This window comes from Podarcis filfolensis, assembly GCF_964270895.1.
Source record: "Podarcis filfolensis genome assembly, chromosome: 6".
Lineage (NCBI taxonomy): Eukaryota > Metazoa > Chordata > Lepidosauria > Squamata > Lacertidae > Podarcis > Podarcis filfolensis.
Window position 1 is genome coordinate 53,538,779 of NC_139609.1, and position 27,916 is coordinate 53,566,694.

The 27,916-nt window shown below is 45.8% G+C and overlaps 1 protein-coding gene across 2 annotated transcripts; it reads right to left on the reverse strand.

Annotated features, from left to right (window-relative positions):
- Positions 1 to 34: 34 nt before the first annotated feature.
- On the reverse strand, positions 35 to 27,916 carry LOC310764316 (chemokine-like protein TAFA-5). 2 transcript variants are annotated; one of them, XM_083617939.1, is made up of 6 exons: positions 27,807 to 27,907; positions 27,446 to 27,542; positions 22,385 to 22,431; positions 16,784 to 16,936; positions 13,817 to 13,944; positions 35 to 2,646 (listed from the first exon to the last, which is right to left on the reverse strand). In XM_083617939.1, exons 1-6 carry the CDS (start codon positions 27,901 to 27,903, stop codon positions 2,638 to 2,640), a joined length of 531 nt encoding a protein of 176 aa, XP_083474065.1. In that variant the 5' UTR covers positions 27,904 to 27,907; the 3' UTR covers positions 35 to 2,637. The 2 variants fall into 2 exon arrangements, with proteins under 2 accessions (XP_083474065.1, XP_083474064.1); XM_083617938.1 differs by lacking the exons at positions 22,385 to 22,431; positions 27,446 to 27,542 and having other exon boundaries at positions 27,807 to 27,916.

The following is a 27,916-nucleotide window of genomic DNA, read 5'->3' on the forward strand; positions in this document are numbered from 1 at the left end:
ATGCAAAAAACCCCAGGAAGGATGGGGAGTGTCCTCGTTGACTAGTAAAGTTAGAATTTTATTTCCTTACCTTTTTCTCTTTTTTGACATCACAAATTTTGGAAATTTATTACAGTGGAAAAGGCCCTTGCAACGTAAGAGTCCAACTCACAGTGAGACCAGAAAAGGTGGGGAGGGATGCTGGGATGAGAGCAGACCCCCCAACCTTTGATATTTACAGGTGAGGGAGAAATTCTCAAATTGTCGATCAGTGCCAACCAATGGGGCTTGGAAAATTTTAAATGTTTTGTCGAGTCACCAGAAGAGGGTGATGGTAGAATTGAAGAAGTTCAACATGTTGCACTTCTAGGCGAAGGGAAGAATTGAAATCAACAGGGCAGATAGTGCATTCAGAAAAAAGGAAAACCAACAGTGGGTAAAAACTAATGACAGCCTTGAACTAACGGCAAGAGACTCTTGTTCTTCTCCAACTGGGCATATGTGTTGATTCAGGGATGAGGAACCTGTGGCACTCCAGGTGTTACTGCACTACAACTCCCATCATCCATGACCATTGTCTATTCTGGCTGGGACTGACAGGAGTCCAACGACATCTTGAGGGTCACAGGTTCTCGATGTGTATTGTTAGTCTCTGCATTTTGAACTGCTCTAGTTTTCTTGCTGTATCAGTGGTTGATACAGGCCTTATTGTCTCTTATTATGTGTTGATTGGTTGTTCCTAGGTAGAATTCCTATTCCTGCTTAGGCCTGTTTTCTGCAGAAAGTCTTCTTCTGGCCTTCTGTTTTGCCAACTCACCCACCCCATCTCTTTTACCTCAGTCCATCTGATTAAGCCTTCCATTCACCCTCCCCCACAGCTGTGTATTTGATCATCTGCATTTACTAGTTGTTGCCAGTCAAGGTGAAGACTGAATTTAGCTGGCTGGGTTAACACACAAGCCGGAACAACTTGCTGTCATTTGCCTGGTGAGACTTGAGCTAATTGACCCCGACTGCTGTGATATGTCAAAGTCAAGGAAAGGAGAGCCCATGGTTTACCATGCAGGCTCAAGGTATTAAATTACACCCCCCACCACCACAAAAAAGAGGCAAAGCCATGATTAGAACTGGAGTGTATAGTGGAACATTAGCTATAATCACCCTAGGATGCTACTGGGTCTTGCTGTGGTTAGCACTACAAGCATCTGGAGAATGGTGGACCACATCTATCTCCCCTGTGACTTGGATTCTTCCTGACACTGGCAAACCACAAATAGCTGTACCAATCCCCTAGCTGTTGGTTGATAGTGCAAAGGGCAGGCTGGGGTGGACCAGGACTGGTGTGGATGGCAAAGCCCAGGCTAGCAATTAGGACAAGGTCTCTGCCTTAATCTCAACCTTTGGTTTGTGGTAGTTTCTCTTCCACTTCCAGTTTAGTACTAGAGCCCAAATCAATCATGGGAGAAACTGCAACCTGGATGCTTTAATTCCTATATAGCATAGCTTGAAGAAGCAAGCGCTGCAGTTAAAAGTTCAAACATTGAAGAGGGATCTCTTTCAAAGGCCCAGGGCCGCAATATGCCTGGCAAAAAAACAACCACTTCAGAGATTTCCAGGGCTGTCCAAATGGGTTGAACTAGTCTGAGGGGGAAAATTGGATGGGAGTTTTATGCTTTTCTAAAACCAGTTATGAATGAATATCTTTCTCCAGTCAGAATGCATGAACAATGGCATGTAGCTAATCATATTAAATCAGTTCTGCTCAGATTTTGAGCTTGCTCCCATTAAGTGGTGAAGGGCAATGTTTGGGTGGGTGCCATGAGTAAATGGAGATAAATAAGAAGCTGTAAACACAAAAGGAAGAGGAAAGTTCATTAAATACACACATTTGTTTTTTTTTGTCCAGGTTATTTACCCTGCCATTTCACAAGGACCTTTCTTTCTTTCTTTCTTTCTTTCTTTCTTTCTTTCTTTCTTTCTTTCTTTCACACAGTATGCCCCATGCCTTTGGTGAACTTCCTCTCCTATGTAGGCAGAGAAGGCCACAGTCAGGAGTGGCAGCCATGACGCGTACCATCCCCCCCCCCATCTCCTCATCTCCATTGGATTTGGGGGAGGGAGGGGGAGAGAACGAACAAGTAAAAGGAAGAGGCACAGGGAAAAAGAGAACATTTTCTTCACAGCAACTGGAGAACATCCCAGACTCTTAGCAACTGCCTCAGTCTGTCACAGCCATATGTCTGAAGGAGGCAGCCATTCCCCAAATCCAAGAGGCCTGTAGAAATCTTGAGTACCAAGTGGCACAAATCCTCTGTTGTCATTGGGAGGGGGGAGAAATCTAGGGAAAACTGCATTTCATATTTAGAAACCCACAAAATAAGCCAGAAATAGTTATATTTGCTATGGGGAAGAAAGGGAAAGAAAAAAAGTGGAGGAAATCTCACAGGTACAACCCCAATATACTCTGTTGGTAGCCTTTGTGTTCCATGTTCAGGCACAAGAGGAAATACGGTTGGCATGGGCCCCAATTCATGGGGATGAACCCATGTTGAAGAAGCTGGTCGCTTCCTTTCCCCCAAGATGATTTGATCGCTGAACTGCTGCATCAGTGTGCAGGATGTAGAGAAGCTGCTCTCATGGGCAGGTGCACCATGGCTGTCAGGAGACCTAGAGAAGAAGAAGCCATAAAGGGATTGGGTATATTGTATTGTATAATCTCTTGGAGTTATAGTTTGCCTCAGGCAACAGGCTTTCACATAAAACCTTGTACATGTGTACTAAAGACAGCTTGTACCTGTGTCCAGTGTAACATGTGAACAAGCCTAGGAGATAACAGAAGTTGCAGTCAGCATAGATAATGCTCTCGATCAACCTATTGTCTTTTCTCTTTGCATTCCCAGTTTTTCAGATTGTTCTACCTCAGCCAGGCAGCTCCATGAGCCAACTGGAAGCTCCTGGGAGCTCAAGGGGAACATTGATACCAAACAAAAGCCAAACCAAGTGTTTCGCAAAACAAAATCAGAGTATGTGCCTTTGAATGCAAATATTCAGTAGTACAACTCTTCAAATGTAAATTCCACCTGCCATAGATCCTATGGCATGATGCTCCACCTCAAAGGTTTAATTTTGATGTACCATTTGATTAACACTGCACCTCAAACTAGACTAAATTTAAAATTAAAAAGGGCATAATGTCAAATTACATCAATGACGAAATTGGCTGTGTGCTGTGGTACAGGTGTCACAATGCCCTCTCCCCTGCCCTCAGGTCTTGTATTTAATTTTTTAAGGCCACAACTTGCTTGCCAAGTGCATCATTAGCATAGCATGGGGGTAGGGCACCTCAGGCCCAAGGGCCAAATGCAGCATGCTGTGGCACTAAGACCTCTCCTCAGGCCCCACTCCCTCACTGATCCTGCTTCACACACAGTTTTTGCCTGGCTGGACTGCTGTGGCCTTGAATTCTGCTGAGGCCTTTTGCTTGTCTGAATGGAAGATACCAAGGGCTGTGTGAGTGTACATGTAAAAACTAGCCTCCTGTTCATTTATTGTGCATACCACTGACATGTGGTCCTCGGAAGGCTGCCTGGAAGAGAACACAGCTCTCCATTTGAAACAGGTTCCTCACCCCAGAAGTAACATGTAGCTAGGTCCCATTCTTGTTCTATGGGGCCAACTCCCTCCTCCTGTTCACTATGAACAGCCCGACACCAGTAGGCTCTTTGGATGTTCAGCTTTACGAGCCCAGACGTGTGACACAAGTGACATTCATACATGACTGTGGAACACATGAATGGGTGCACTGAGATGTGACAGAGGTATGACAGACACTTTGTGTCCAGTATATCTGAAGGAGTGCCTCCACCCCTATCGTTCTACCCGGACACTGAGGTCCAGCGCCGAGGGCCTTCTGGTGGTTCCCTTGCTGCGAGAAGCCAAGTTACAGGGAACCAGGCAGAGGGCCTTCTTGGTGGTGGCACCCATCCTGTGGAATGCCCTCCCACCAGATGTCAAAGAGAAGAACAACTACCAGACTTTTAGAAGACATCTGAAGGTAGCCCTGTTTAGGGAAGCTTTTAATGTTTGATGTATTATGGTATTTTAATATTTTGTTGGAAGCCGCCCAGATGAGTGGGGGTATAAATAATGAATTATTATTATTATTATTATTAATTATTTGTGAGCCTCGGCTCAAGAGCACAGACAAAACCAGCTAAGGAATTCCTATATTTCCCAGCCCCTTGTGAATTCCGGATGTTCAGCTGTGTACGAAGGTGCAGTGGAAGGTGGCCCATGCACCGACCTGCGCCTAATCAGCTTGCCTTTATCCTGTTAAGTCCCACTGACATGTGCCACACTCGCAGGTGGCAGATCATAACAGCTTTAAGCACATTCGCTCCGGATTTTCCTCCTTAATCTCACCCTCGGCTTTTTCCTTTGGGTTGGAGAATGATATGCAAGAGTTTGGGAGCTGTGGAAAAGGAGGAGGGAGCAAGCGTTTTCCCCAAAGGACTAGATTAGTATGAATTCTTCCACAGGAAAGAAAGAAAAGTAGGAGCCACATTCAAATTTTTGCAGAGTTCAGTAGAAACCCGATAGATTTTTTTGGTATGGGCATTAACATTTCTATCAGACCTGCCCTAAGAAAAACCTCAATTCCCCATTATGGGGATGGTTCCAGGATGAAGTGGAAACGCTGCCCTCATTCTGTTCTGTGAGCTTTTCAAAGTGCTTCCTCATAAAATGTTAGTTTCTATAGAAGGAAAGTGAACATAAGTTACAGAGTGGAGGCTGTGCAAGGCTCCCAATATGGAAGGTTCAGGAGGTGCACTGTTCCTGCTTACAAACTTTCTTGCAAAAGGCCACAACCAGGTGGATTACAGTTTAAAGTAAGAACATAAAAATAGCCTGCTGGCTCAGGCCAGTGGTCCCTCTACTCCAGCATCCTGTTCTCACAGTGGCTCCTCAGATGTCTGTGGCAAGCCTGTAAGATGGACATGGCAGCAGTCTCCCCTCCTATGGTTCCCGTCGACTAGTATTCAGAAGAATTGCTGCTTCAAACTGTGGAGGCCCAGCGCAGCCATCATGGGTAGTAACCTTTGACAGCCCCCTCCTCCATGAATTTGTCCAGCCCTCTTTTAAAGCCATATAGGTTGGTGGTCATCCTTGCCTCCTGCAGGAGAGAGTTCCATAGTTTATCTGTCACAAATCTTCCACCATACAGCTTCATTTGATGTCCGCAAGTCCTAGTGTCATGAGGGAGGAAATGTTCCTCTGCCCAGCTACTCAGCGCCATGTTGCCTCTTACTCGACTTTTCTCCAAGCTAAAAAGTCCCAAATGCTGCAACCTTTCTTCATAGGAGAGATCCCCTTGATCATCGGGCGTGCCCTTTTCTGAACCTTTTCCAATGAGGCTCTTTTTTCTTCTTTTTTGCAGGGTTCTGTGTTTCCCCTGATTTGTACATAAATGATTCAGTGGCAAAAATGTGCAAACCCCACATTGTCAACCAGCTTGCATGAATATTTAATAATGCAAAATAAGAGCTGGGGCGATCGGGACGGGATTTGCCAAATCTGCGATTGCGTTTGATAAATATGGATGAGTCTCTCTGCTCCTCACACACCCCTCCTCCATCATCCCCTGTCCCGAAAGCCCAAGGTGGATTTATCTCCCCTTAACAGCCGGAGAATTACATGCAGGGTCTCAATGCATGGATGAGACAGTGGCATTGGGAGGAAAGGTTTAGATTTGTTAGGCACTAGGGAACTTCTGGGGAGAGACTGAGCCTGCACAAGAGAGGCAGGTTCCGCCTGAACAGCAATGGAACCAGACTGCTGGTGTTTTCATATCCAAAAGGCTGCAGAGCATCTTCTAGAAAGATATCTGAAAGGAAGCTGCCAGGAGCTGGGGGACCATCTGGTTCAGGATGTTACTTGTCCCTTGAGGGTAATGGTGTCAATATTTCAGGTCATGGAAGTAAGGGAGAGATAGATCTTGGCAAAGGGCATACAGGAAGAAATGACAGCCGGCGAGACCAAAGAGTTGTGGGTGAAAATTGCACATGAAAATGATGTATGGAGAGGGACATAGTGTTCTGTTTATGAAACAATGCTAGCTGGAGGCTTCCAGGGCAAGATGGGGGAAGTGGAGGGCTTGATGCTAAAGGGGAACATAAAGAGGGTGGATGTTTCAGAAACCCAGTGGGACAAAGGAAGATCAGATATCCCAGGATGCAGAAAAAATGAGGGGGATATTGGAGTGATGTTCCTCTATGCGTTAAAGAGGGCACTTTAACACTAAACTAGAAAACGTAAGTGGAATAAACTCTTCCGTTGAATCACTGTGTGTGGAAACTTTAGGGTCTATAAAATAATTTGGTGCTGGGGAGTAAACATACAACTCTGAGAAAGCTCTGGGAGAGATCTTGATGGAGAAAGAGGTAGCCAAAGGAGGAAAAGGTTGGAATATTGGGTGGTTTAAACTTTCCGTACGTGGAATCGATGCAAATGCACATACAAGTCATAACATTTGTAAATATGACAAAGCCTTAGAACACACTGCAATCCTATGTCCCATAGGAGGGCATCCTAAGGGGAATGCATCAGATCTCCTTCCGCAATAAAAGAGCTCTGGTGTCAGAAAGGGAGATCAGATGTCAGATTCTCTCCCCCTACCAATGTAGAAACATCCAGGACACTGGCCCTATTGACATACCAACTTCAACATCAGTTGAAGGGTCTGGCAGAGAGGATGGCAAAAAGTATGTTCCGAAAGACCCATAGTCTTCTCAGCATCACCTGCAAAACCACCCCCATATTTCTAATGGGAGGGAAGTTGTTTTAAAAAGTCAGGCAAAAGAACGGAACACAAGAGTACTTTTCCAATCTCCCTGCTGCTGAGAACCTGGCAGGATTTTGAATAAGGTTATATCCACACCATGCATTTAAAACACACTTATATCACTTTAAGAGTTGTGGCTTCTCCCAGAGATTTCTGGAAACTGTAGCTTATTAAGGTCTCCTGGGGCCTTTCAGCACCCTTAACAAGCTACAGTTCCCAGGATTCTTTGGGGGAAGCCATGACTCTTAAAGTGGATCGCAGTTGTACCTTAGAAGTCGAACGGAATCTGTTCCGGAAGTCCATTCGACTTCCAAAACGTTCGGAAACCAAAGCACGGCTTCTGATTGGCTGCAGGAAGCTCCAGCAGCCAATCAGAAGCCCCTTCGGACATTCGGCTTCCAAAAATAGTTTGCAAACAGAACAGTCACTTCCAGGTTTGCGGCATTCAGGAGCCAAAACGTTTGAGAACTAAGCTGTTCAAAAACCAAGGAATGACAGTACTTCAAATGGATGGCGCAGATGTCATGTGACCTAAGGCAGTCAAAACTGTCTTTAGCTCCCTCCTCAAACCTGAGGAGCCTTAGTCATAGAATGGACTGCAGGCAGTGGCGTAGCGTGGGGGGTGCAGGGGGGGCGGGCCGCACCGGGCGCAACATCTGGGGTTAGGGCAAATCCATGGGTTAGGGGGCGCAAATCCACGGGTTAGGGGGCGCAAATCCACAGGTTAGGGGGCGCAAATTACTTGCCTTGCCCCGGGTGCTGACAACCCACGCTACGCCACTGACTGCAGGGGAGGTGACACTGGACATATCAGACTGACTGGGAAGACTGAACACAGTGCAATCAAATGCAACAGATATGGTTATGAGGAGAAAGTTGTCCAGGAAATCCAACAGTTATATTTCATTTTAAAAGAGAAAACTTTTTCTTTAAAAAAGGAGATTAAACAGGAGGAGGTTGAATTAGAGAGTCAAGAGGGTCAAATCCCTTCAGGGAGTTATTTAAAACCACAACAATAGAAGCTCAGTTAGAATGTATACCACAGAACATGAGAGTGACTAATAAGTCCGACAGAATGCCAGCAGAATTAATGAGCAGAGTCAAGGAAGCTTTAAAAGACAAGAAGGTTTCTTTTAAAAAGTGGGTCTTGCCCAATGAGAATAAAGGAAACTCTCTGGAAAAAAAACAAATTTAAGTTGACAATAAAGCAAGCAAGAAAGCAAGCAAGCAAAAAAAAAAAAAAAAAAGTATTAGCGCACCATATTGTTAAAAACAATATGTCAATGATTAAAACATCTTTAAACGCATCAGAAGCGTGAAACTAGCCAGGAGGCAGTCAGGCCGTTAAGAGGACAAAGATGTGAAAGGAATTACTGGAGGAGGATGAAACTGAATGCATTCTTTGTGTTGGTCTTCATGGGAAGATGTTGGACAGACACCTAAACACACTTTTTCTGGGCAGGAAAGAGGAAGCGACAAGAGATTAAGTCCTTCCGCTGATTCACATTATTTTTTAAACAAAATCAACAACACAGTATTGACAGCATCCACCAGAGAGTTCTGAAATAATTCAAATGTGCAACAATTGTTCTTATTTATGTAATACCATCTATGTACATGCCATTTCACCAAGAACAGGTTCTGAAAAACCCCTGCTTCCAATGGGCTTAATCTAGAAAGGGACATATGGGGACAGCAGGGGAAATGGGTAAAGAAAGCACTATATTGAAAAACAGGCATGTAGGCAAGGAGGAATATTTGATTATTTTAATTGCATATACTTAGGCTGTGCAAAGACAATGTGGTTTGTTATAGGTACTGGTGACTGTAGCTCTGTGAGGGGTAAACCACATTTCCTCCCTCTGTCTCTGTCTCTGTCTCTGTCTCTGTCTCTGTCTCTGTCTCTGTCTCTGTCTCTCTCTCTCTCTCTCTCTCTCTCTATATATATATATATCTCCTGGGGAAAGTGTATCAAAAGGCAATGAAAATGATTAACAGGTTGGAGCACACTTCCTACAAAGAAATGGCGATGTGTTTCGGTGTTTTGTTTGTATTTTAGGATGAAGAAAGGCAACGAGGTGTAAGAGGTAAAAAGGTAAAGAACCCCTGGATGTTTAAGTCCAGTTGAATTCGACAATGGGGTGCAACGCTCATCTCCACTTTCAGGCTGAGGGAGCCGGTGTCTGGGGACAGCAGAGGCTCACAAAATTATGTGTGAGGCAGAAAAAGTGGAGAGAGTTTCTTATTTATTGAACATAACAGAAGAACTGCAGGTTACCCAACTGAATTGATTGGTGGCCGATTCAGACAAAAAGAATGCACTTCCTTCATACAACACTTAACATAGAATGGCTCCCATTACTGATGGCTTTAGTGCAATCCTAACCCTGATTGCACCGATGTGGCTTTACTGCCATGTCTGCAGACTTGCTCAGCTTGTCAGCCAGGGTGGAAGGTAGCGGTGCAGGCAAATCACTGCCCTAGGCTGGAGCTGGCAAAATCACTGGGCCCATATCAGCCCCAATGTTATTACATGATGGAAGCAGTGCCAGCTTAGGACCCAACCGATCAGCCCCTCCCCACCCCAAAAGCTTGTTTTCTTATCTCCATAATGTTCAGACACATGCACCCACATTGCAATATCATCGTGCTATATATTTCTCCACCCATCTCCCCCACTGTGTGTGGCAGCATGGAACAGGGAAATGAACAACATGCTTGCATCGTAATATGGGTGTGTGAGAACTTGAGGTGAGGCTGCCATTTTCCGTGGCAGCCCTGGATCAAGTATGATGCCTAACTTCTGCCCTAAGCGTTGCACTGGGGGAAGGAAGAATTTCAGCAGATGTGAAACATGGCCAGGGGAGGCTGGCAGGGGAAGCTGCATCTGGTGCAATTTCTTCAGCGCCATTATTTACAGGTGCAGGAGCCCTCCTGGCAGCTGGTCTTGGCAGCCCAGAGCAAAACATACGTGGGGGGCAAACAGGCTTGGCCTGGCAATGTCCATCTCCGCTCTTCTGTGGGGAGCATTGCTCACCTCCCTCTGAACCTTGAAGCCTCTGGCATTAATAAAATATCCCAGTGTGCTTCTGAAGCAACCTCCAGCTCCCCATTCATTGTTATTCACTTACTGAGCTGACTGCAGCACGGGCTGCTGGGCCTCGCACATCCAGTAGCCTGCCAGCTGCTCCTGGATCCATGTGATCATCTGGGAGGGTGCTGCTAAAGGAGCAGTTCAGCTCCGATGCCTTTTGAATAAGAAATAAACTGGCACACACCCCTCTTCTTCCTGGGTGCACTCTTGACCCTACGTCCCTTCCCACGTCAGGTGGTGGACCACAGCCAAGCAGCTCTGCTCAAAAGCCAGCTCCAGAGAGGCTGGGAGAGCATGAAATAGGCCAGCCATGGCTGCAAAGGCCCCAAATGTAGGAAAGTGGAACTGGAGGCATCACAAGTTTCTTGGCAGGCCAAAGCTAATCCTCAGTTGTAGAATGGTAGCAGGGGGGAAACAGGTTTTCAATGTGAAACGTCAAGTTTCTCCACTACCCAACATCAGCAAAAAGCACTGCTATGCTGTTCTGATGTGCCTGTTCCCCAAAACTACTAGAAAAGGGTGAACAACCCAAATTACAATCCACATGCTCTCCTGTAGTTAACAGGGTGGCTTCAGATTTTCCAGGAAAACTGTTTTTACACTTTAAGCCACCTTTGTGAATGTGGTTGTATGAAGGAGTGGTTCTCCAGCATCACCACACTTCCGCTTCCCCAGATTTCTGAAGGGCAGCAACCCTGGGCTTGACCATGTCATTGTTCCCCATCAGCACTGAATCCCTATGGGGGGGGGGGGGGAGGTACCACTTCCTGTGTCATTTCTGATATAGAAGTGACATGCTCTGAATTGCCATGAACTGAAATAAGAAACAGAAGGTGGTCTGCACCGACATTTGTGCAACTCAGTTAACATAGCCATTCCCGAATTCTTCTTGGTGCCTGCTGAAGACATTCTTATTTAGACAAATCTACCCAGATGTTTGGGACACGGGTGGCACTGTGGGTTAAACCATAGAGCCTAGGACTTGCTGATCAGAAGATCGCGGTTCGAATCCCCGCAACGGGGTGAGCTCCTGTTGCTCAGTCCCAGTTCCTGCCAACCTAGCAGTTCGAAAGCACGTCAAAGTGCAAGTAGATAAATAGGTACCACTCCGGCGGGAAGGTAAACGGCGTTTCCATGCGCTGCTCTGGTACGCCAGAAGCGGCTTAGTCATGCTGGCCACATGACCAGGAAACTGTACGCTGCCTCCCTCAGCCAGTAAAGCGAGATGAGTGCCTCAACCCCAGAGTCGTCCACGACTGAACCTAATGGTCAGGGGTCCCTTTACCTTTACCCAGATGTTTAGAAAGTTTGTGTGAGTTTTTAATTTGAGTCTATTCTATTCTTGCTTTAACTGTCTGCTTTAAATTAAGGTTGTAAGTTTTTAAAGTTTTTTATTGTTTTATCTTTTCTGTAACCCGCCTTGAGTTCTTTTCTACAATCAAGTGGTATATAAACTTTACAAAACAAACAAACAAGCCTGCCATTCCTGATCTACAGGGGTTGCCAAATTTCATGGGTGACCTTGGGCTAGTCCCTCTCATTAGGTCTTACCTTTGCAAGGTCGTTGTGAGGATAAAATGTGGGAGGGGAGCAAGACATGGATGCCACCCTATGCATCTTGAAGCAATGGCAACACAAAATCCTAACACCCACCCCGATGGGACCTACAACAGGATATTGCTGTGCAGAATAATCTTTTCCGCATTTCAGTCACGGCCTCCTCCTCATACTCCATTCTTTTCCCTCTCCCATCCCACATGGTTTTCCATTAGCTGTCTCTCCCTTCACCCCCCTGCTAATGGTCAGTCATTCTTCCACAACCTTAGCATGCTTAGTCTTCATTAGGTTTTTGGGATGGGGGAATGCCCTTCCCACGTAAGGCCCCCCTCCCATGTTTTTTGCACATCTGCGAACTCTGCTATTCCCCTGAATCTGCTTATTCTTTCCCTCTTGTGTATGACTGGTCCCATTGCAGCTACATACAGAACAGCACTCGCAGTCTGAACATGGGCAATAGGAGGAACAGCCACCATAAAACACAGACAGGTGGAAGGAGGGATGCAGCAGTTGCACTCACAGCCCGCTCCTTCTTTCATCTTCTTCCCCCACCTGTTAGACCAGCAGGCGGAGAAGGAGATTAATGAGAGAGACCAGGAAAGCAATGGCGTGGGAGGTGCCTTAAAGCGCTCTAAAGCATGGGCGCGGTCTTCAGGCTGAAGCCTGGCAAACTGAACAGAGGGAGAGTGGCTGGCGTTTCCCTTAGGAATAAAGAAGAACCGGCTTTAACTATGATGCACATTCATTTTTGCTGAAGCCACACTGCAGCACACCCAGCACAAAGCCAAGGCAGTAATCCAGGACTCTTACTATTCTGCTGTCAACTTGCATGGAGGAAAAAATGGAGCTCCTTTGTTTTGGAGGCCTTATTACTCCCTCTCTGCACCGCCGAGAGCTTTGTTTAAGATCCACCCAAATCCATCTCTACCTGTCTAGGCAGCAGTCGTTTTAAAAGGCCCTCAGAGAGCACAATCCCTCCTGCGCCTGCGGTGAACTCAACAAAACAAATTGCTTGATGTGGGTCCCTGCAAGTGAGTTATATTAATAGCTGGCAAAGCCCTCGTGCGTGGCCCATGTACCAACTCTATTAGCAAGGCTGATTCCCCACAGGCAGAAGGGGCAGGCAATGCCTCCCTGTGCTCACAGAATAAACGGGAAGAAACGGCACTGCATATTCTGCCAAAGCTGAGCATCGCTTCGGGCATCCTCTACTTCCCAGCATTTCCTCCCTTGTTCCACTGTGATGGCACATATAGTGACCCCCTCCCTTCAAAACAGCCGTCTGGATATGGTGTTTTGAAGGCTAAGATTCTTAAAAATCCAGATGGTAGGCCACATCCCATTTCTGAACTAGTTCAAAGAATGCTGGTGGGAATAAATGCACCCCAGCCTCACCTCTGACATCCCGTCCCTGCCAGCCACACCCAAGACAAGATGAATGGAGATTCTTCATCTATTTGCCAAGATGTGCTTAGAAACCCTCCTTGTGGCTGGGAACCCTGGCTGGGCAAGGTTCTGGATCACAGATACCTTCTGAGCATCTTCAGCCAAATGCATATCTAATCTTCCTTCAGACAATGTGGGAAGGAAAGGAGATGTTGAGGGCAGGCCAGTCCGATATCCACTATTTATTCCCTACCAGGAGTGCAGGTGAAATTTGCTATGAGCTGGCCAAGCCTCTAACTCAGGGGTCAGCAAACTTTTTTAGCAGGGGGCCGATCCACTGTCCCTCAGACCTTGTGGGGGGCCAGACTATATTTTGGGGGGGAAAGAAGAACGAATTCCTATGCCCCACAAATAACCCAGAGATGCATTTTAAATAAAAGGACACATTCTACTCATATAAAAACATGCTGATTCCCGGACCATCTGCGGGCTGGATTGAGAAGGCGATTGGGCCGCATCCAGCCCCTGGGCCTTAGTTTGCCTACCCATGCTCTAACTGGCCTGTAGTCTTGCTTGCAGGATTTCCCCATACCTTGGTACCAAGAATCAGATTGCATCCCTATTCTCCATGCAACCTTAGAATGACAGAAAAGGGCTACACTACAGGGTCTGGATACAAAGAACAGGAACAGACCTTGCCTTGTGGTATTTCTGCACAGCTGGTACCTACAGAATTGCTCTAGGCAGAACACGGTTGCTGCAGCCATTACAGATCTGCCATGGGCCGAAAAGAAGTTTCTTGGCTCACAAGCTGCTTCTCTCTTTTCACAAGATGCCATCTGGCAAAAATCCTGCCCCTGCTATGGGCAACTTCCTCCCTCCTTCCCTCCCTTCCCACGGCTCAGTCCCCAAAGGAGGAAGTTGGTTTTGCTCAACGACTCCCAGGGCAGTTTGCTTACCGTGACTGTTTTTATTCGCCCCAGTTGCCGAGTGCAGCTCCAGCCTGAACGGTTTATTAACAAAGTGCACTGCTCCCCATCATCGCAAGGCTCCATTCCGCACCACTGTTTGTTGACAATGATCTGGGCTGCCGAACGTAGCCAGGGAGGTAAGGAGGAACCAGGGAGGTAAGGAGGAACGTAGCCAGGGAGGTAAAGAGAGAGAGAGAGAGAAAGGCAAAAAGGGGCAAAAATTAAGCACAGGTTTAACAAGAACCATGGGTAAAACGTGAGATTTGGGCTTTTTCCTATGTCAATTTCATAGTGCAATTCTTTACTTATTTTTATATTTATATCCCACCTTTTCTCCAAGGAGCTCAAAGGGGAGTTCCCTCTCTATTTTTATCCTCACCACATTGCTGTTCGGCTGAGAGATTATGACACATGAGCTTCGTGGGTGAGTGGGGATTCAAGTGCTGCTCTCCCATGTTGCAGTCCAACACTCTAACCATTGTGCTACACTGCACCACGATAAAGATGCAGTTAACTAACTGCCCTCCCAAATGAGTCTGTTTTCTCCCCACCAGCGAGACCACCCCCTCCATTTCATGGGAGTGGGATTCCACAAAACAGGTGAGCACGCCTGCACATACTAACTACTTACTTAAATAGAGTGAGGTTTACTTCTATATAAGCACACATAACGTGGCACTGTTAAGACATATTTTGCTCATCACAGAGAAAGGCCCTTTGAAACGGAGTACTGGAAGAGGAAAAGGGGGGAACAGAGTGGAAATGAAAGCAAAGGAAGAGGGAAGGGGAAAGGGGAGAGTGGATCAAATCTATGAAGCTTTATGATGTGGTCATAACACCCCCTAACGTGAGAAAACAGGCCACCTGTGAGCTCAGAATAGCCTCATATTTGCCACATGTACCAAACACCCACCCACAGGCGGGGGACACCTTCCCACACATGCATAGCAACACTAGGTAGCATGTCACTGTTGCACAATCTCAGCACATTACAACACAAGGTAACACATGCCCACATGCCAAAGCCTCAGGGAAGCTTCTTCTAAGGCCTTAAGGTTCAAGAGAGAATCCAGTGCATTTTTGTTTTGTTTTTACACAGTAGCTCCCAAAATATGATCAAGTAGCTTCCTAGAATGGGAAAGTAATGATTTTGTGGAGCCAAACCATTTCCGTGCAGCTCAAGACCATGTTACCCTCAGTCTCAGAATCCAAAACACATGGCTATTTCCCTGAGGTTTTCTTGTTTCTCCCCAGACAGGCTAAAGCTTTTCTGATCACTCTAGTTAATGGATATCAGCAACAGCAAGTGTATTCTCAGGACCTGCCCACTAGGTCCTATTCTCTCTCTCTCTCTCTCTCTCTCTCTCTCTCTCTCTCTCTCTCTCTCTCTCTCTTTCCCTCTCCCTCTCCCAGCTTATCCACATTTACCTTTCCTCTGCTCTTTCTAGTTTCTAGGCACAGCCTGCAATTTAAAGCTCTGTGTCCAAGCACCCCCCCTTTCTTCTTTTCTTTTCTTTTTGCTCCAGAGCTTTCCCCATGGAAACCCACTCTTTAAAGCTCAATTGGAGCAAACTTCAATCCAAGTTGATGTTTGCTCAGCACAGAGCCTTAGGGTGCAGACTTCCGCCTGGAAAGGGCAGGGCAAAAGGTAAGTGTGGATAAACTCTGCTCCCCTCTCTCTTACTCTCTCCTTCGGAACTTTTGTCGTCCAGTGTTTTAAGTCACAATAAAGCCTCCACACAGATAGTGAGTTGCACTTCTCCCAGAGATTGCCTCTGTCTCCTCAGATGCTCACAGCAGAGAAGAAGAAGCAGTGCAACCGCTCAAACAATCTGATATCCCACCCGCTATAGCACACAGCCCACGAGGTTACCTAGCCAGTGTGGTGTAGTGGTTAAGAGCGGTAGACTCGTAATCTGGTGAACCGGGTTCGAGTCTCCGCTCCTCCACATGCAGCTGCTGGGTGACCTTGGGCTAGTCACACTTCTTTGAAGTCTCTCAGCCCCACTCACCTCACAGAGTGTTTGTTGTGGGGGAGGAAGGGAAAAGGAGAAAGTTAGCTGCTTTGAGACTTCTTCGGGTAGTGATAAAGCGGGATATCAAATCCAAACTCTGCTAGTGGTGGATGGAAAAGAAGGGAACAGTGAACAAGCGGAGCAACAGAATGAGAAGCAGAGAAGCTGCACACTCTTCTTCAGTTGCAGAGCTTTTAAAGAGATGGGCTTCCTCTTCAGGCGGGCACCTAGAAATGCTAAGCACCGATAACTGCTTTACAACAACATGCTTATCAGAAGAGGGCTTATGTATCTCCTCAGAGTGAGAGGGGGCTCTTGAAGCACGCAGATGGAGCGGCACTGCACATCAGTCCAAACCCAAGGGTAAGGAGCCTTTTCCAGCCTGAGACCCACTTTCCCTTCTGGGCAACTTTCCTGAGGCAGCAGGCTAGGTGTGGATGGGGCCAAAGGCAAAAGTGGGATGCATGAGGCATTATCAAGGACACATTCCAGCCAGGCAAAAACACTCAAGGGGGTTGCAAAGCAAGGTCAGTAGGAGATGTGGCTGGTGAGGGGTTGTGGCCTAGGAAGAGTCCCTGAGGCCAGACAGAGAGGCTTGGGGGCCACATTTGTCCCCCAGGCTTGAGGTTCCTCACCAAAACTGAATGTAATAACTTTATTCTTTTTATAACTCTATTGGATCTTAGTTTTGACTAGAAAAACCTCAGCTGGTTAGTTTCAGCACCCCTGGCAGAGACCTATAGATTTAGAGTGGGGGGAAAGACAGCAGTCCCTGCTAGCATTGGAGAGTTCACAGAGACTGTGATGTATATCAGTAGGAGAGCACCAAGAAGCCTCAACATTTCTCTCCATGTTTAAAGATGTTCTTATTCCTTGTTGGACCTGATCCACAGATATTTGGAACAATCAACTGAGGGAGAAGGAGACCTTGCTCTCTTACCATCCACACATGCAGGTTTTGCTTTCGTTGTTCCAGCCACTTGACCCCTCCGACAAGCACACCGCGCTGTCTGCCTGGCGATCATCCTCTTGGGATGGCTCATATCTCTGTCCAATGCTGTGATTTCACACGTCCCCACCTCCAGCTCCTTTCCTGCAGTGAGAGATTGGGAAATGAGACAGACTTAATCCCAGCAGAACAGGAGAAGCACGCAGCCTGTTTGCCAGAGCAGGACACGAGGAGTCAGGCTTCTTGGGTTAAAGAGGCAGCCTAAAATGACTCAGCGCCAATTGAGTATGCACACACACACACACACACTACATTTCAAATGCAACCATTCCCCGTGAAACACTTTTGTGCATATGTGTACACTTTTTTTCACTGAAAACAAAAATGATTCTACTGGTTTTGCATCTTCCCGTTTTGGCAATCAGCCAAAAGGTAAAAATCATGCTGAGAATAGAGACACCTTCCAAGAAATGTGAATCCCTTTCTTTAAGTATGTTAATGACCAAATACTTTGTTATACCAGTCACTCAATATTTTCAATGAAGAGGTTATGTTAAGCATTATGTTTCATTGTTGAATATGTAAGTTTACGTCTAGAGCAACGGATAGAATGAACACCATTAGATGTACTGCTGGATAAGTGCTTACAAGTGGTTCTTGTATTATTATTTTTAGAAACCAATAAAAAATGGTTTGTTTGTTTTAAAAAAAATTACACCAGGCCTGTACGGTTCCAGCAACCTGGTTACCCTGACGCTGAGAGGAACCCAGCCTATCTCCATAGGATAGCTAGCAATGTCCCAAGTCACTGGACCAAATTCAGCCATTTTGCATAGCTAAGCTTTGTGGTTGCACTAGATTCTCAACATGCTAAATCCATTCCTCCTCTCACTAGTCCCCTTGGGGATGGAATCTGGAAGTTTGGAAGAATCACACTTTTTTTTTACACTATATACGAGGCTGAAAAGACAAGCCAACAGTCCAGGGGGTGAAATTCAGATGAGAAGCTGAACCCAGACATTCAACAGAAGGTTTTACCTCCTTTACAATTGCTGTAAAGCGCTTGGGATCTCAAAGCAGGGACTACTGCCAGCCATGCACCCAAGTGTTTTACCTGGAGAGCCACCTCTAGCCAGCACGGGGCTTCCCAAAGCCCTTTTGTTCTTCTCTCCACTTTTCGGCTCGGGGAATGCCACGCAGGGGCTGGGCAGCAGCAAAACACCCTCACATTCACCTTTTCCCATTTAAATGGGTTGGCCTCACACAAACTCGCTGCTTGTGTAGCAAGCATGCAAGAGATTGCTCCTATGGATTCCACTTTGTCTTTGCCACCTATCTACCTGGGCAGGCCGGCAGGCTGGCCTTCCTACCTCCCTGCCTGGCCACCCTGATAACAGCATGTTCCAACCGTTTCCTTCAATCTCTATATACTCTTCTTGCTGCTTACTGCGCTATCAGCTGTTATCCAGAGCAGGGAAACAGAATGCAGATCTACAAATACTGGGCCTGCTGGCTCATAAGCCCCTTATTGTTACTTCTTATGTTACCGTCTGTCCGAATTCCTTTTACTTTCTCCCTGAGCCTTGAGTATAATATACTCAATATATGTATCTCCATATATCTGTATCTATAACCTGCCCCTTTGAATAAGTTCAAAAGCCCCTCTGCTTCCCTATTAGATGGGCAACACCACTTTCTCATTTCCTCACATCTTCTTCAGTGGCATTCATGTGACGGAAGTGCATGCGATCACCGGGATTTATACCGGCACATGCAACAGCCTTTTCATATTTATTTGGACTGTAATATATACATTCAATCTCCAGCTCCCTGTTTTCTCTCTCTCCTAGAGAGAGTTATTTGTTATCTGAATAAGTAGATGTGAGCGGCTGAGACGTTTCTATTAGAACTGCATTCACTGGGTATGATTTACCTTGCTGCATGCTCTGTTATACCTTTTCCTGCTTATGATGACTTGGGGACTGATCCTGCCTGGCTTGCTCAGTGCTACTGACATCAGCAGGGAACAGACTCATAGTAACTTTGCTTTAAATAACTCCTTATCGTCAGCATATCCAAGTGCCACAAGTTACTCACATTGGGATGTTTCCGTGACCCAATGTGGATGAGGGAGCCGTTTCACACAGCGGTTGTGTTTCTCACAGCCCAACTGAATGTAAAGTGTGATGGACAAAACACAGGCTCCTGATTGCAAAGTAGGTATGTGTCAAGTATCGCAGCCAGTCATGGACCCACAGTAGACATCCCAAAGTCTTAAGGTGTCTGCACCTGCCCATCACATCCTACAAGTTTGCTTGTAAGCAACTTTTCAGACAGATGCTGGAGAGTCCCCTTGATAGAGATGGGGAAATCTGTCAATTTCAGGGTTTGTTTTCCCCCACTTTCCAGTTTTTCCACATTCAGTTCCTCATATTCCTGCATCAGTTTCTGAATAATCTTTTAAAAACAAGTCCTCATGAGAATGCAGCAATTTCAGCGCAATTTCAGTGCAAAATTCTAATGTATGTAGGCAAATTTGCCTTGCAATGCACATATTTTTCCTGACATTATAATTTTTGCATGCTATTTTCACATATGCATGCATTTTCATCCGCACTTTATTCTAATGCATACTCTTTTTTTGTACACCTTACTTGGCTGGAGAACAGCCTGGCAAAATATGAAGAAGTGCAGATTTTGAAGGATGGCCGAGTTTCAGTTTGCGTACTGTTCGTAACATTGTGAATGAGGTAGGCTTGCCAGCAGGAGTGCTGGGTTGGCTACACCACTTCATCCAGACAGCCCTGGTCTCACTCTGCCTCCCAGCCATGCTGCTGCCAGGAGGCTACTGTTGCAGCCCTGCCCCACTTGGCAAGCTGCTTCAGCTACCAGCAATGTGTCCGGCAATATCTATGCAGGCATTGCAAGGAATGCTGCCCCCTTTAAGACTGCCACTTGAAGCAACAAGGAGGCATGCCTACAGGAAAGTACGTTTACTTGTGATTAGGCACCCCAGCCTGCTATCTGCTATCTTTCAAGCAGTGCAGGGGTGGGGTTAGATTGTCCTAAGGGCCAGATTGCCTTCTGGACAGCCTTCCAGGGGGCCAGTGGCGGGCAGGGTGAAATGCAAAAGTAGATGCATCAATAAATGCTAGTTTTACCTTTGTACAGTGGACCTGTTTCTTGACACATATGCATCTCTATCCATCATCCGCCCAGGCAAGGAAGGTAAGAGGGTAAGAGCTCTGCCTGGTAGAAACACTCATGGAGTGTGTATGGGAGGGCTGGTAAGGGGTGTGGCTTGGGAAGAGGGCATGTGGCCTGGGAAGAACCTCAGGGGCCAGGAAGCTAAATGTGGAGAGCTGCATGTGGGCCTGAGGTTCTTCATCGATGAAGTAGTGCATTTGTCCCTGGCACGTATTATAATCAAGAAAAGGAAGGGGGGAGGAGGGAGGAAGGAGGGACAATGAGAGAGGAGGGACAAATCAAAATGGAAATAAAACAGGGGGAAAGGCACCGACCGCTCTGGAAAATATTGATTGGAAGGAAGGAAGAGGGGGAAACGCTTCAACTTCTTTAACTGCCTGAGCAAAGAGGTGATTAAAGCACATTAAGGGATAGCTGCCATGTTCTGTGATCTCAGAAATATGCCCTAAAGTGTAGAAAGGCAATTATCATCCATGTCAGTGATTGCAAAAGTAGAAACAGACGGTACAATTTATTCCAAGCTAATTCTTTCTGGAATAAAAATGGTTGCTTTTTAACACCCGGTTCCCTAGTTTTCTGGGTACGCTAATTGCTGAACGCTCTTTTCTCCCAATTTGCTTAATATCAATGGAATGCTTTGTCACCTCGGAGTCTCAGCAACATCGCTCTACTAATGCATTTCATTTTTACATCCTTCTTTATCTTCACATGAATTGATATGGCATTGTGGAGCTGGAAGGGATCTGAAAATGATCTATAGCAACCCTTTGTCCTAAAGGAGCCTTAATGCACCAACCCTCAGCCACATCACACGTGAGACCACCAAGAGAGTAACAGATCATCTAAAGCAGCAGTGGACAACAGTAGCAACAGGTGTCACTGCTGCCTACCTGGCTGGGGTGGTGGTGAGGTTAAGGCAACAGGGTTGCATCATCAGGACTGCTGGATTGGCTCTCATCAATGCAACCGTGCAGGCCCAACCTTACCTATGCTCCAGGAAAGTAGAAGTCAGGTTCCGTCCCACCACATAGGCTTCAAGTGATGGGCTCTACTAGATTATTTGCCATTTTGAGGCACATCAAGGTTTTCTGGCTTCCAGCTGTTTAATAATAGAAGGAACAAAAGGACTCCCCCCTATTAGGTTGTTAGGAGTCCCTGATCTGTAGTATTTCAGATGCAGCCTTCTACACACGGATCATCCCATTGGATGGCTCATGGGGAGGCAATAGGTCACTGGCTCCACTGCCTGAGCCACCCTTTTGTAGCTGGCTCCGCCTTCCTGGTATTTTGCACCTGGCTCTGATTGGTGGACAGCTTTCGGGGTCTATTAAAAAAGAAATCAGATCCCACAAACCTAAAGTCTGCCCACCCTTTACTTAAACTATAATGAAAGTGGAGAACTGGAGGTGGAGAACTGCTCATTTTATGGAAGATGCTTTGCTGAGTTTCAATACTAGTTTAGTACTGATTTGATAAAGAGGTTAAGAGTTTCCGAGGCCCTGGTTCAGATCTCATATTAGCCACAAAAGCAAGCCTTGATCCTTTATAGAGGTGAAGGGAATAATATCTCTTCACTTCATGGTTTTCCTATTCTGTGCTAGCTCTGGGGGAAGGGGAAGTTGCATTTCTCCATCTCTGGATATATATTTTTTCCCTATTTGTAAGCATAATCAACAGTTAGCACTTGGGTATATCTCTCTACATCTGCAGAGTATGGCATTAAACTGGACTCACAAACCCTCATGCAACTCATCTAAAGCAAGCATGAAATATTTATTATCTCCCTTGGGTAAAATGGCAAGCCAAAAATAGCAAATTTTAGCTTTGGGTCTACACTTGACTCAGAGATTTTATTGGCATCTCTCCACCCACCACCTATTTGGCTGATCAAAGAGAAGCTTGAACAACATATGAAGTATGGTTTGCTCAAAGCAAAAAGGCATTAAGCAGGAGCTTTAATTCACACATTGCCGCACCATGCTGAAACGACATTAAATCCCTGTGTAGTTTGTCATGTACGACAATTCTGCTGGAACTTTCTGCTTTTTTCTTCTTCTAAATTTCACATCTGTGGAATTCCCTCCCATTAGAAATCAGGCAGGCACCATCCCTGCTTAAATTTCAAAAGCTGGGTTAAAATGGTTTTATTTCAGGAGACCTTTGCACTATGAATATTGTTCTAATGTTTCCATTTTCTAATGTTTCCATTTTCTGATGTTTCAATACACATTTTCCATGTTACACATTGTACGTGAGTTGCTTTGAGACAGCTACTGAAATGTGGGGGATAAATTCCTGAAATAAACTAACAAACTTTAGTCTCGACTGAAACTGGAGCAGAGTTAAGCATTTACAAAGCATATATTTCACTTTACGAGAGCAAACCTCTTTTGCAATGGAGGCATTCCTGGTCTTGCGAACTTTCAAAAGCCCTGAAAAACACAACCATGGCACATATTGAACAAGACTGTATTAGAGGGAAATGAGCAGTCATTGTCACTCTTCCTGATTTTGTTTCCAAAGCCGTTGATTCTTTGTCACAGTATATTAAGGTTAGACTAAAACAGGAGTGGGACACTTTCTGTCCACATGCCTAATGAGGCCCAGAAAGGGTCCTAATTTGGCCCACAAAGCCATTTCCCCCAAACAGTGCCCATTTGCCTGTCATCTTACGTGACATCAGGTGTAAGGGAGGTAAATGCATGACTGGCTCCCATTACAGTCATACCTCTGCTCCCGAATGCCTTGGGGTCGAACATTTTGTCTCCCAAATGACCAAAAACTAGAAGTTGTTGTTCCGGTTTTCAAACGTTCTTTCGGAAGCCGAACGTCCAACAGGGCTTCTGCAGCTTCCGATTGGCTGCAGGCGCTTCCTGCAGCCAATCAGAAGCTGCATTTTGGAAGTCGAACATTTTGGAAGTCGAACAGACTTCCGGAACGGATTCTGTTCGACTTCCGATGTATGACTGTACTTTGAAGCCTGTTTGCAAGAGGTTTGTATTGAAACCACTCAGAGAATTCACAAATATATCTCTCAGCACCCGTCAATCGAGAGGTACTGAATGACAGTGCCTCTGACGTCCATCAACGACAAGGCCCTTTCAACTTGATACCTGGCATAATAATGAGGTCAGGTGACTGACAGTTGGGTGGCCCTGCCCACCGGTCATAGAAGGGTCATGGGGTGGGGCAAGGAAGGATCTAGCCCACCCGCCAGATCCAGTTCCCCACTCATGACCTAGCAGGTAAAGCCCAATCTGCACTATACATTTAAAGCAGTATCATTCCACTTTAAACAGCCATGGCTTCACCCAAAGCATCCTGGGAATTGCAGTTTGTTAAGGGTGCTGAGAGTTGTTAGGAGTCCCCTTATTCTCTTCACAGACCTATAATTTCCCAGAGTTCCCTAGGAAAAGGGACTGCTGGAGAAACCGCTCTGTGAATGGTGACTCTGTGAGAGGAATAGGGGTCTCTCAGCACACTTAAAAAATGATAATTCTCAGGATTTTTTGTGAGAAGCCATCCCTGTTTAAAGTGCTGTGATACTGTTTTATATGGGATGTAATACAGTCCACAATCTTCAGCTTGCCACTGAGTCTAAATGCAGACTTTACAACTACAACATTGAGCCAGTTGGGTTCCTTATTGCGTTTACTCTTCCGCCCATTTTGCTTAACATCCAGCCAACGAAGAGTTCTGAAGAACTCAAAACACTTGCTCTGTTTTGTGACGTTTTCCTCGGTCCGCCTAAAGCTATTGCCCAACTGTGGATTTCAGAATCTTCCTTATGGATCAGTGCTGCTTCCATCTGTTTTATTTATTGCTGAATTCCAGGCAAAAATCACATAGCTAGTTTTGGATTTATGAGATTCTTCTTAGAATTTTCGCTATACAGCACATCTAAAAGCAAGTCTGTTTGGGGTGTGTGTGATATGTACACACACTCACGCATCCCAGCACTCGGTTTTCCTTGCCATGGAGGCATAGCAATGAACTGCAAGCAATCTCCACCTTAGCTGCTTTACAAACTGTCCAGTGAAAGAAGCTGTGCAGCAACCAGCCTTGTGGCCTATAACACACCTAGGGCTCTGGCATGGAGGCTGATAATTTGGCAGTGTCTTGCCTCTTGCATGCCTGTGATCAGCACTGAACTCATAGCTCCTGCTCGACTGGCTGAGGCTGCATCAACTGAATTATTGCATAAATGTTTGGTTTCAGTTGCTAATTGTGACATTATTTATGGATCCACATGGATCTGCAAAGTGCCCCTCACATCCTGGTTTGCAGGAGGCCTGTCTTGGGAGCTCTCGGTGGAACATTTACGCTGACAGTGCTCTTTATGTTTCTGGGTGAGCAAACATCAGCACAGGATTTCTTCTGCAGCTTCTGGGCTTGCAGAGCTGTTTGTTACACAGCATAAACTGGGGGAAAGGAAGTTGGGGAAAACCAAGGGCAACAAATCAGTTACTTAACAAGGCTCAGTGGATCTTGCACACACAGGAGAGGGGGGGGACCCAGGAAACGTTGGTTAGCAGCTACCCATGCAAATTGCCAACTGCTTCTAATAGTCTACTCCTTGTGTAATTCCTATTCATCACTCAGTGGTGCTCCATGTGGGGTGTTTCAGACACAAACATGGCTAGGATTTTCTGTGGTAAGTCAAAATGAAAATAGAAAATAGAAAGACATTGGGTTCCTCTTCTGGTAGATGTCTGCCAACTCGGAAAACTGAACTCCCCTTAGAAGCTATCATCTGAAAATGGGACCCTGAGCGAACCAAAACTGAACCACAGAGTTATTAATGGTGGACATGGGTGGGTCTTTTCCCCATTGGGGGGGGGGGAGGACAGCCAAATGAACAAAGCATTTGTCTTCCTCTCCCAAAGTTGTGGGCTTGCGCCTTGTAAAGAGTTTTAGAAACCAGCTGTCTCCAGGGCACTCTTCTGCAAACAAATACCAAATCAAGTGGGCTGGGAAGTCAAAGAGGTGATATATCATTCTCTTGAGTGCAGAAAATCACAGCAACTAGTTTCTCATTAACAACCCAACCACACACAGGCCTAGGTGGCTCTTGCCTTTGGAAAATAATCTCTTTCAGGACCAAAACTGCAAATTTAATGGACTATGGGACTTTCAAGGAGACCTCACTCATCGCAGACCTCCTTCCTTTCCCCACTGGTAGCTTTTGCTTAAAGTAGGGGGTAGTACCACATTGGCTACCTGTGACTGAAGAGTTTTAGGACCAGAAAAAATAAGCTCTGCTGAAAGATAAGAATGACAAGTTTGAGGGTCACTGTGTTTAGGCTGCAGAAAGAGACCCAGTTGTGGCAAAGTAATGTGTTCAGTATCACAAGTGAAAGCTAGTGACAGGATTGGAACCTGATCTTAAAGGAGACCAGACCATTTGCCGGTCTAGTATTGTCTACTGCAATTGGCATTGGCTCCCTATGGGCTCAAGCAGAAGCTTTTCCCATCACCTGATCAAGCTCCATGATGCATCTCAGCAACCAAATATCAATGAAACTGGGTTGATATATTAAGATAGCATGTCCTGAAGGTCACATATCCCTATGACTTAGTGTTTACTACACAAAGAAGCTCCTTTCTCTGTTCATCTCCTTCTCTCTCCAAAAGCATCACAATTAAGTGCATGTTGAGCATGTTGAAGTACTTAATCGTGAAAGTGAAATGGAATCCTAGAAATAAGCCAATGTCTAAAGCAAATGTCTAAATCAAAACCAACAATGCAAAAAAACCCTCTTCCTTAGACTGAGGTGCTTTCTCTCCCATGCATGGCTTGCTACTTGGGCTACTCGGCCTAAATTTTAAAACTTTCTCCAACTGGACTGCAAGTATCAGATTAAATCAATCTTCAAACTCCATGCAATAAACGTGGTCATGTCACTTGTCACCCACAGCAGTACTGTTCAAAGTAGCTAGCAGCCAACAGACCTGAGTCCTTCCAGTAAAGGTTTGCTACGCAAAATTGTTCAGCCCACTAGAAAGGGTCAGTGGGAGATTACCCAGTATGCTAAGAGCAACACAGCAGCCATGAACTGCCCCCATTAAACAAGGTGGGCACAGAAAATGAGTTTGATGCAGAGAGAATGTGAAATCACAGGGAGGAATTCAGTGCAGCCCTAGGCAGATGGCTCCATTAGTGAAAACATTTCTGCTTGCTTCGTGGAATGATCTGCCTTCTCCTTTCCCTGTTCTGGGGGTTCTCCTGCCTCAAACCATTTTGGGGAGGGTCACAGGAGGCATCCACAAGGAAGAGTGGAAAGTCGCATTGTGCTAGAGGAAGCTTCTGCTTGGGAGAGCTACTGAGTTGAATGAATCCAGCCCATTGTGCATGCCCATGCGCAGCTCTTCAGAAATATGTCTACTGACCCAAGTGGGACTTACTCCCAGATTTGTGCATCTAGAGCTGCGATGGGAAACACAGGGCCTTCCAAAAGTTCTTGCATAGCCAAATATCAGTGATAATGAGAGTTGATATTCCAACAACTAGAGGGCCACAGGTTCCCATCCCTGGTATAAAAGGTTGCAGCCTCAGATAAGGATTTAAACAGCCTTCCTGAAGTCCTCCAGATCTCTCCTTTCATGAAGGTTTCCCTTTTGTGTGTGTTTGTCAAGTGCAAATGTCTCTCTCCTGGCTAGAACCACCATTCTTCTGCCCTGGTCTTTGGCTCTTCAGGTTCTGAATCCTTCTTAGATATTTATTATTTCATAAAATTTATAAACTGCTCAATTGTAAAAAAAAAAAAAAAACCACCTCAAAGCAGTTTACAGATATGAGAAATTTGCTACTTAAATCTCCTTCCAGGAGGATTGTTATTGCACATGTAGCTTGACTGAGCTTACAAATTTCAGCTTGAAGGCCCTCATTATTCAATGGGCCTTCTTCCCACACAACTTTGCACAGAAGTAAAGCCTTAAAATTCGCTGTTTGCTCTTTTATTCAACTCTGCTGCCTTCTGTATGGAAAAACTGTAGGAAATGTATAGATTGTGTCTTATGCCTTTGAAATTTAAATTCTTCAAATGACCCACAGAAACCAGGGAAGGAAAACCTGGGATGGGTTGGAAGTGAGGTCAACAGTTCCTCATTCTTGCCTTTGTAGCCTTTTATAAAAGGAGAGGGAATGACCAAATGTGTTCTTGGAGTCTTGATCCCTGATTTTAATTTGAAAGGACTCTCTAACTCATCTGTGAAAAGGTAACCCAGGCCGTGTCCCTTGGATAACCTGGGTGCCACTATGGCACAGCATTTCAGCTAGCTTCCAATTGCTTGCTTTTGTTTTCTATGCCCATACTTGGGCTGGGTTTTTTTTGGCGGCGGGGGGGGGTGGAATATGTAATGTGCTTAAAGCAATTCTGCCGGGGTGGGTAGGTGGGGTGGCCTACATCTTCCCTGCTTCAACTTACCAACTGGCCTGAAGCTTACCAGGTGCTTTTATAAAATCCGAGGAGTCTTGGGTGCCCGAAAGGCCTTTCTGTCCAAATCCCTATGTGCCTTTCTGGTTCTGCTTGCTCTTTCCAAACTAAATAAAGGAGGGGTGATCATGGCCAAATGGGCAGGAATTTAGATTTGTTTTAACATGTTCTCCTCGCCAAGCAACCCCAGGATAACCCTCAGGACCTTACACAGCGGCAATGATCCCAATTTAGATTACCCCAGCCTCATCGCAGGGTTCCGATTTGTGCATAGCCTTGAAGGCGGAATAAGGGAACCTCCTTCCCTGCACTCTCTGCAAAGGCCATAAGGTGAAGTGGCGAAGTGGTGTATGAAACGGGCACAAACGTACCTTCCTTGGGTGGATGAGAATACAGGAGCCAGAAGAAGAGGAGGCAACAAAGTGTAGCACTTATCCCTGTAGACAACTCTCTCCATCCGGCCAGCATCCTTATAGAGGTT

Coding starts and splice junctions, on each gene's coding strand:
- LOC310764316 (XM_083617939.1), bottom strand. CDS start 27,903: ATGCTGGCCGGATGGAGAGAGTTGTCTACAGGGATAAGTGCTACACTT. Junction 27,543..27,806: donor TTCTCATCCACCCAAGGAAG/GTACGTTTGTGC, acceptor TCCTTTATTTAG/TTTGGAAAGAGCAAGCAGAA. Junction 16,937..22,384: donor ATGCCTCCATTGCAAAAGAG/GTTTGCTCTCGT, acceptor CTCTCACTGCAG/GAAAGGAGCTGGAGGTGGGG.